Source organism: Xenia sp. Carnegie-2017, unplaced genomic scaffold, assembly GCF_021976095.1.
Source record: "Xenia sp. Carnegie-2017 unplaced genomic scaffold, XeniaSp_v1 HiC_scaffold_1, whole genome shotgun sequence".
NCBI lineage: Eukaryota > Metazoa > Cnidaria > Anthozoa > Malacalcyonacea > Xeniidae > Xenia > Xenia sp. Carnegie-2017.
In genome coordinates this window covers 2,576,395-2,584,590 of record NW_025813402.1, presented here as the reverse complement: position 1 = coordinate 2,584,590, position 8,196 = coordinate 2,576,395, and the positions used below count along the sequence as shown (strand labels likewise).

Here is an 8,196-nt window from a genome sequence, read left to right as displayed (position 1 = left end):
GTTAAAAAGGAGCAGTTTTTAGCTTTGATGAAATGCTCTTGACATATTGAAAAATAGGCACTTGTAAACTTGGAAAGGAATCCATCGGGCTACTGGTTAAGACTTAAAACAATAATTTAATTTTAGCAATAGGAAGGGCACAGTTGAATATAGGTTATAGACTAAATCCAGGATCAGCCTAAACTCATTTGATCAATAGATGACATGTTATTGCATTGAAGAAGAAATATGTAAATTAGTTTCCTCAATTCTGACATACTTTAAAGAATCTTGTTTATTTAATAAGTTTTTGATTTTTATAAATTAATTTTTACATCAAATTTCAAATATAAAAAATAGTGCTGAACAAAGAGCATTACATTATAACATTCCATAGGAATTACAATCAATTCTTCAATTTTATATTGACAGTAAAGTAAGACCGTGGTTTTCTTTCAAAAATCTGTAGCGAATTAGTTGGTTTTGGTTTATAGTTGTGCCATTCATCTTTTTATAACATGGATTCACATCATTTTCAACTAGAAAGCAACTTTCTTGAGTCCACTTCCTTCACATATAAAGAGCCAAGTGATATCTTCAACCAATCTTTAGGACTGATTTTGCTTCCTTGTATTTTGTGTAATTTAGCAGTACCTGAAGGGCCATGGAATCTTCTTCAACTAAGGCTGTTGAGTTCTACAAGAAACATCCATTACAAAATTTTCAGATAAATGAAGCAATATTAGCAGACTATACAAATATTGACTGAATAAGATTTTTGGCCTAGCATTGAAAATGCACTGTTATTCTCACAAGAATACACTCCTCACTCAGAACCTTTAGCTAACTTTGTATTCATTAACTCACCTGAACAAGAACGCAATGATGAAAATCACTTGGATTATCGTCGCACAAGTATGTCAATACTTCAGCACGGTCAACTTTAATCACTTGGATTCTGTTTTCACAACAATAAGCTTCAATAAGTCGACAAAATACATGATTAGCTGGATCATCTGATTGCACTAGTACACAGAACTGTACATCCTTAACACCACGTCTACAGAAATATAAACAGAAGAATTTCTTTTAACATACAAACATTCCATAGAAATTGCTGCAAGTTCCTCTAAGGTTGGTCAACGTGTGGGTTGAGTATTTGAAAGAAATTTTTATAGTTGCCCGTAGATACTGAAGGCGTGAAAATTTTTATGTTTTACACCCTTTTGTAACAACTACTATATTTGAATAGCCACAAATAAAATTTTGGTGCACTTTTAACGCTCCAACTCTGGCAAACTAAATTTTTACAAGACCAACATATAAAGTACATCAATAAACAACATAGTTAAAGTCTCTTACCTTCGTAAAACCTCTGCTGCCGTATATACGCCACAAACTAACTCATCTCTTTTCTTCGCCGAAGAGAGCACATCATAAAATGCTCTTCTTATACATCTCTTGCTATATCTAAGACATAATGGCATATATCAGTATCACAACAATCAATTACCAAAAGTTGAAAGAACACCTTATTACAAGTTTTGAGATAAGAGAAAACATAAAATTATTGCTTACTTGAGCACTAAGTCACTCTCTTCTATTCTTTTCATCGTGGTAAATGGCAATTATAATCAACAACAGACCAAATGTATCGAACGCAAGCCGAAGAACAACTTTGATGATAAGTCTGTCACATTCTAACAACTTGCAAACTGATGGCGTAATTAAATAGCAAAATGAGGATATTAATTAAGTACGGGAAATGCAATCATGGCGTTTTGAGTCATGATTGGTTAATATAATTCGTATATACTTCTGATTGGTCGAGCCACGGTTTATACAAACGGAAAAAGCCCCATTATTGAGGGAATGTTGTTCTTATCCGGGGAAATCCAATTACTTGGGGATGTCCAATGATGGGCAAGATAAAACATGTTTATGTACTTACACTGCTCTCCGCCATACAAATGTAATATTTATGTGATTTATGAATATTAATAGTTCACTTTATTCATCTGTTATCACAAATTTAAGAATAAAATCGATTTATATTGACAAACACGTAAGATAAACAATAAAGATTAACTCCGGGTGCAGATGCATAATGCTCGTGCGATGTTAAAGATCTTGCAGATACGGTTTCTTAGAAACAGCGATGAACGGAAATACGTTTTTCCTTGTTTCGTATCGTTCCAGCCCTGTTTAAGCAAACTGAAGCGATGTTTCATTAAAAGGGGTTTTCCAGTAGGCCGTAAGTCGTGTGACTGTGATCAGTGATGGGTGCGAAATTCACACTGATACAATTATTCTTAGACTTCAAATGTTTATTAAACTAAATATCGCGCAAAAAATTATAAATTATAAATATTTCTACACTAATTTACCAATGTAAAGTGTTCTTGGGTATTTTATCTCGAGTTGTTTCCACTGAACAAGAATCTGATCAGCAAAATAGTACAGAATTTTGGCTGATAAAGATAATGTTTCAACTCGACAAATACTTTCAATATAAATAATCGATACATGATGCATTCCCAGCACCTGAAAAAGAAATTAGAATTTTCAATTTCGATTCATCCGCAAGTTAAATTATTCATCATTCCTAAGGCTTGTGTTAATGGTTTATAGTAGACGATAATTTGCTTTGGATAAAAGAGGTGTGCTAGTTTTATATACGTCAATAAAACGTATTCGACACAACAAGTTTCCGTTAAAATCACCGTTTATATCCTGACTTTCCGTTAAATCACCGTTTATATCCTGACATACGTACTTAAAGACAATTAAAAATTTCGCCCAATTTGGTCCGCACGAATCCTCCGTTTGCAATATGAACACAGTACGGACACAATTGAATTTTTCAATCGGTTCTCAAAGAAAAATCTCAAAATATGTAACCTTGATAACAAGTGCAGCTGCACATATTGGTATGCAAGTCCCTGGTCCATTACATAAAATCTACAAAGAAACACAGTATTAAAGTAAAAATGTCAACAATGTCTAACTAGCTTCACACAAATTTTTGCCTGGTACTTCCATGCAATGTCTGTATAACTTTATGCAATATGTTTTGTGTGTTGTATTTTAATGCAATCTTAAGTTTTGTGATGTTGAGTATATAAACAAATATTATATTAAAATGAAACTTTGAAGTAAATCTAACAATACCATATCAGGCTTATGTTGGTAAACAATAGGGAAAGAAAACCAAAAAGATTTTAAGGTTGTGTAAACTGTAGATATCCATGGTTGGTGTACTTCACGACTTCTTGGAATGTTCTCAATAAAACACTATTTAAAAAAAAGTTTTTGTCAAGTTTTTAAAACTAATACAACATTAATATCAATAAGACTTGAAATTGTTAAAATGATGAGAATTTTGTTCACTTCTTGCTTTTCAACACTTTGGATTTTTTCTTTACTCATATCATCTGAATTTGCCACAATATAAATCCTTGGATAGTAAAATTTAGACAATCCTGAAAGTAATGTCAACATTTCCTTGGTGTGACCTCCTACATAAAAGAAGTCAGTTAAAAATCTTGAAAAATTCCATCAACTGACAACAAAACTTTAAATGACATTAAATGTCATATTATCAGTGGTTAAAGATTGAGTTTTAATCATTATGAGTGTTTTTAGCATCAAGAATTTGTTGTTGTGATAAAGTTGAGCATTGGTAAATAATTTAGGATATCAAAATAGTCATGAGGTAAAATATAGATGTAACTATATGTGTCAAATATAGATCAACTCAGGTTCACCAAACCAGGTTTACTAACCCAGGTTGATCAACATAGGCTCACCAAACCAGGTCCAACAACCCAGGTTGATCAACATAGGTTCACCAAACCAGGTTCATCAAACCAAATTTTTCAACCTAGGTTAACAAAACTAGATGCCCCAACACAGGTTCAGGTCCACCCTCCCAGGTTTATCAACCTACTTATGTAGGTTCATTAAGCCAGGTTGACTCATGGCCAACGTGGAAAGTAATTCAGTAAGACAAAAGAAAGTAAAATGAAAATCTTCATTATCTTTTACTTTATATGCATTTGGCACATGTAAAGTTCGACTTTTGAAACACGCCTTGGAGTATTTACTTATATGACAATTGTTATCATTACAACATAACAGGTACATATGAAGTCCATGTATTGACATTTTAGAAAACCGATTGCCACATGCAATGTTCAAGAGCATATTTTAAGTTGACTGAATTTCGCTAACCTAATAAAGAATAAAAAGCCTAAACCATGTTTCTTGGCTAGCCTAGAACAACATGCAATAAATATTGACATATTCTACCATGCAACAGACCTGAGCCTGCAACAATCATTGTCTTTACATTTCGTTTGACTCTTTCGTTCTTTAAACTTTTCTTGCGAATGAAAACCCAGTAAAATCTCAGTATAAAACAGAATATAAAGGCAACAAAAATAGTATAAACGACCAACATTTTTACACTACAGTGAGAACAACTGGGTTTTTAAGCAAATGTTGTCTCCGCTGGACATAGAGCTTGCACCTGCAGGCTCAGTTTAAGGATGAAGAATTTTGAAAAAGAGTTCTTTGACGTTTTTTGAACGTTTTTTTTTACAACAAAATCTATTTATTTTTATATTTCTTGTGGCGCACTTAAGTAAACAATGTGAAAACTAGTAAGTACACACTCATATTAATGAGTTCATTTGATTCAATGTGGGAATGTAAAGAAATATAGATTTTTTGAGGTGAAAATTATTGAATGGTGAAACAAAACAGTGATGTCTTTTTATATCACTTAGCGCTCAATTAAAAAATGTCTTCTGTTGCATATCGGTTTAATATGATGAATTCTGTTGAAAAAAACGATTGCAGAATGTAGAAATGTTAACTAAAATTACATTATTGAGGGAAAAAATGGACGTACGTACATTGCTTGGAAAAACGTGATTTTAATGTTAACTTAAAATTGGACGAATATCTTTATTTTGACTTTAAAAAATCTCTGCACGTTTCAAATTATATTGTATAGTGTTTTTCTCTGCATGCGGTGAATTTTATGGTAGTTTTTAATAATTGATGTTTTTTTCAATAACTTTTTTTGTTTTAGATTTCAAGATGACTTGACAAGAATAAAAATGATCCAGGATGAAACCACAGCAATTTAAATGTGTAAGAAACGAATAACACATTTTTAAAAATCATAATTTTAATAGTTTTAATTTGCAATTATAACTGAAAACGGCTTTTTGATTTTAGTTTTTCTAGAACAGAAGATCATGGAAACAGCATTTTATTGTTACTTATCAATGATTACATCCATCCTTTGTCTTGGTCTGTTTTTTTGTAGCTCCAAACTTTCACATTTCATTTCCTCTACTTATTTACAGCTTTCATTTAAAGATAAAATTAATTGGAATACCAGGTTTGTTTGACGTCTTCATAATCATTGAATTTATTTTTATAAATTACTATTCGTCTTAGTATACAATATCTCTTTAGAAGAATTTGGCATTGTGAATCTTAAACTCTACTTGCAATATTTACCATTTTTATAGTATTTTCATGATTAAGATCAAATGCAAATATCATTACATGTAATCCATGATTTTTGCACGTACATATAAACTATAAGAGGAGCACCATGATTAATTCAAGATTTTTGTAACATCCTTCATAAACCTTATAATTTTTATAGAATTACATCAAATATTCATGCTGTAGTTGTTACTTCTTTGGCACTCTATGCATTCTTCTATGATGAAGCAACTCTAGCTGACTCCTTTTGGTAATAATACTTGATGTTTTATTTTAATTATCTTGATATTTCATAAGTTGTATAAATGTAGTATGGTGTTCGCCATCGTTCACCATCACTACATCTGTCTAAATTCATGTATGGTGTTGACCACCACCACATCTGTCTAAATTCATGTATGGTGTTGACCACCACCACATCTGTCTAAATTCATGTATGGTGTTGACCACCACCACATCTGTCTCCATTCATGTATGGTGTTGACCACCACCACATCTGTCTAAATTCATGTATGGTGTTGACCACCACCACATCTGTCTAAATTCATGTATGGTGTTGACCACCACCACATCTGTCTCCATTCATGTATGGTGTTGACCACCACCACATCTGTCTCAATTCATGTATGGTGTTGACCACCACCACATCTGTCTAAATTCATGTATGGTGTTGACCACCACCACATCTGTCTCAATTCATGTATGGTGTTGACCACCACCACATCTGTCTAAATTCATGTATGGTGTTGACCACCACCACATCTGTCTAAATTCATGTATGGTGTTGACCACCACCACATCTGTCTCAATTCATGTATGGTGTTGACCACCACCACATCTGTCTAAATTCATGTATGGTGTTGACCACCACCACATCTGTCTAAATTCATGTATGGTGTTGACCACCACCACATCTGTCTCAATTCATGTATGGTGTTGACCACCACCACATCTGTCTCAATTCATGTATGGTGTTGACCATCACCACATCTGTCTAAATTCATGGGAAACAAAGAAGATAAACAAATAAACTTAAGCAATTTTTCTTAAGTTATGACAAGTAACTGTTGAATAGATACTAGTCAAGTTTGATGAAAATTTTCTTTATCTAAGATTTATTTCGTGTACGAAAATTGATTGTTAACACTAATATTTCTTATAGTACTAATTCAATAATTGTAAGAATTGGGATTTCAATTACTTTTGGCTTTATATTTACTGGTAAGAATGTCCACAAATGTTATTTTCTGAAAGATTTTCATTCTACTTAAGTGAGTTTGCAGGATAAATTTTCCTTAATCTTAATAATTTATTTGTTATAACCTATGTACGTACCTTCATAGAAAATTAACAATTTTTTAAGCATATTTTTTTGTATTTATATACTCTACATGATTTTGTCTATGTAGATCTCTCTTTATTTAGATCTCCTTATTATTCTGTGGTATTATGATTGTTTTCAAGAGATAAATTTTATTATTCATCATCTCATGGTTCTATTGGCATATTATTTTGTTGTGGTAAGATTATGCATTTTTATTCATTTTGTGTTCAAGTTAAGTAAAACATCCAAATATAGTTGCATCTGATTATTTGTTTGTCGTATAATTTATTCATACTACACTCATCAATTGTGTTTCAATATATTGTTGATCAATGGTTGAGTTGATGTGTAATCTCTTAGGGAAAAGGATATCTTTTGTTTTTTGCAAATATTCGTCAAATTGCTGAACTCTCTACACCATTTGTCAATCAAAGGTATGGTCCTCTTACGTACATAGTCACTTACCTCTGCAATTAAATCTGTTTTTACTTACAAAAAATTTTTGATCTGATGTCCAATAAAAATTTGTCACTATATTCAATTTAGATGGTTTTACCATATAACTGGTCAACCACGCCACTCCAGATTGTTTGTTCAGAATGGTATTATCATGGTTTTTGCTTTCTTTTTGGGTCGGATTGTGTTTATTCCATATTTTTATTTCAAGACTTTAAGTGTTTGGTCAGACCCAAAACGCATCGCACTTGGACCAGTTGTATCATTTCTTTGGATTTTTACCACCATAGTTCTGGATGTTCTTAATATTTTTTGGTTTTTTAAAATGATACAAGGTTGTGTTAAATTATTTTTTCCATATTTTTCCACAAAGTCTAAATGAATGAAAGATCAAATCTGAGTGTTCATTTACTGTGCTTGTAAAATGTGCTGTGATTACCACTAGTGTTATTATAAAAGCAACCCAAGTTGCTACATTATATTATAAATTATTGTAAACAGGATTTTTCAAAAAGGATTTTTGATTTGTGTTTATAGCAACAATTTTCCCATTTTATAAGTTTCTTATTGTATTCACACACAAGCCTTCATTTTCACTCATATTTACACTTAGTCTGAACCAATCTGAAAAGGTTAATTTACTAAAGATTTAAAATTATGTCTATATATTTTACATATTTTTATATGCTTTTATTTTTCACCCCTGCACCTCCCAATGTGCACCACCATGAAACAAAGAGTGAATGTTTAGTCTGAGTTTTTGTAGTTTTCAAAACTAACTTTTACTGCCAATTTCTTATCATCAATCTTGTACTTTTTACAGGGGTGATGCAAAACATTTTTTCGGGGAGGGAAGGTTTCGGACGTGGTTGTAAGACAAAGTAAAAGAAAGTTTATTGTTGAAACAATGC

At 31.9% G+C, this 8,196-nt stretch overlaps 3 protein-coding genes across 3 annotated transcripts; 1 reads left to right on the top strand and 2 right to left on the bottom strand.

Moving 5' to 3' along the window:
- Positions 1-239: 239 nt before the first annotated feature.
- Positions 240-1,709, bottom strand: LOC124433456 (growth arrest and DNA damage-inducible protein GADD45 gamma-like). Its single transcript, XM_046983232.1, has 4 exons — positions 1,558-1,709; positions 1,342-1,449; positions 847-1,039; positions 240-675 (listed from the first exon to the last, which is right to left on the bottom strand). The coding sequence occupies exons 1-4, from the start codon at positions 1,590-1,592 to the stop codon at positions 577-579; spliced, it is 435 nt and encodes a 144-aa protein (XP_046839188.1). The 5' UTR covers positions 1,593-1,709; the 3' UTR covers positions 240-576.
- A 576-nt stretch (positions 1,710-2,285) lies between these two features.
- Positions 2,286-4,490, bottom strand: LOC124433446 (UDP-N-acetylglucosamine transferase subunit ALG14 homolog). Its single transcript, XM_046983220.1, has 5 exons — positions 4,303-4,490; positions 3,370-3,497; positions 3,151-3,273; positions 2,881-2,940; positions 2,286-2,523 (listed from the first exon to the last, which is right to left on the bottom strand). The coding sequence occupies exons 1-5, from the start codon at positions 4,439-4,441 to the stop codon at positions 2,353-2,355; spliced, it is 621 nt and encodes a 206-aa protein (XP_046839176.1). The 5' UTR covers positions 4,442-4,490; the 3' UTR covers positions 2,286-2,352.
- Positions 4,491-4,583: 93 nt separating this feature from the next.
- LOC124445464 (TLC domain-containing protein 4-like) lies at positions 4,584-7,799 on the top strand. The gene is made up of 8 exons (XM_046996219.1): positions 4,584-4,643; positions 5,078-5,139; positions 5,227-5,392; positions 5,666-5,758; positions 6,668-6,726; positions 6,931-7,025; positions 7,190-7,263; positions 7,376-7,799. Exons 2-8 carry the CDS (start codon positions 5,136-5,138, stop codon positions 7,665-7,667), a joined length of 783 nt encoding a protein of 260 aa, XP_046852175.1. The 5' UTR covers positions 4,584-4,643; positions 5,078-5,135; the 3' UTR covers positions 7,668-7,799.
- Positions 7,800-8,196: the final 397 nt, after the last annotated feature.

Excerpts from the sequence above, each read along its gene's own strand:
- LOC124433456 (XM_046983232.1), bottom strand. The coding sequence starts at position 1,592 with ATGAAAAGAATAGAAGAGAGTGACTTAGTGCTCAA. Across the intron at positions 1,040-1,341 it reads GCAGCAGAGGTTTTACGAAG|ACGTGGTGTTAAGGATGTAC; the intron begins GTAAGAGACTTT and ends ATATTTCTGTAG. Across the intron at positions 676-846 it reads ATCATTGCGTTCTTGTTCAG|AACTCAACAGCCTTAGTTGA; the intron begins GTGAGTTAATGA and ends TGTTTCTTGTAG.
- LOC124433446 (XM_046983220.1), bottom strand. The coding sequence starts at position 4,441 with ATGTTGGTCGTTTATACTATTTTTGTTGCCTTTATATTCTGTTTTATA. Across the intron at positions 2,941-3,150 it reads ACCAACATAAGCCTGATATG|ATTTTATGTAATGGACCAGG; the intron begins GTATTGTTAGAT and ends GTTTCTTTGTAG. Across the intron at positions 2,524-2,880 it reads CAGCTGCACTTGTTATCAAG|GTGCTGGGAATGCATCATGT; the intron begins GTTACATATTTT and ends TTTCTTTTTCAG.
- LOC124445464 (XM_046996219.1), top strand. Across the intron at positions 5,393-5,665 it reads AAAATTAATTGGAATACCAG|AATTACATCAAATATTCATG; the intron begins GTTTGTTTGACG and ends TAATTTTTATAG. Across the intron at positions 6,727-6,930 it reads TTTTGGCTTTATATTTACTG|ATCTCCTTATTATTCTGTGG; the intron begins GTAAGAATGTCC and ends CTCTTTATTTAG.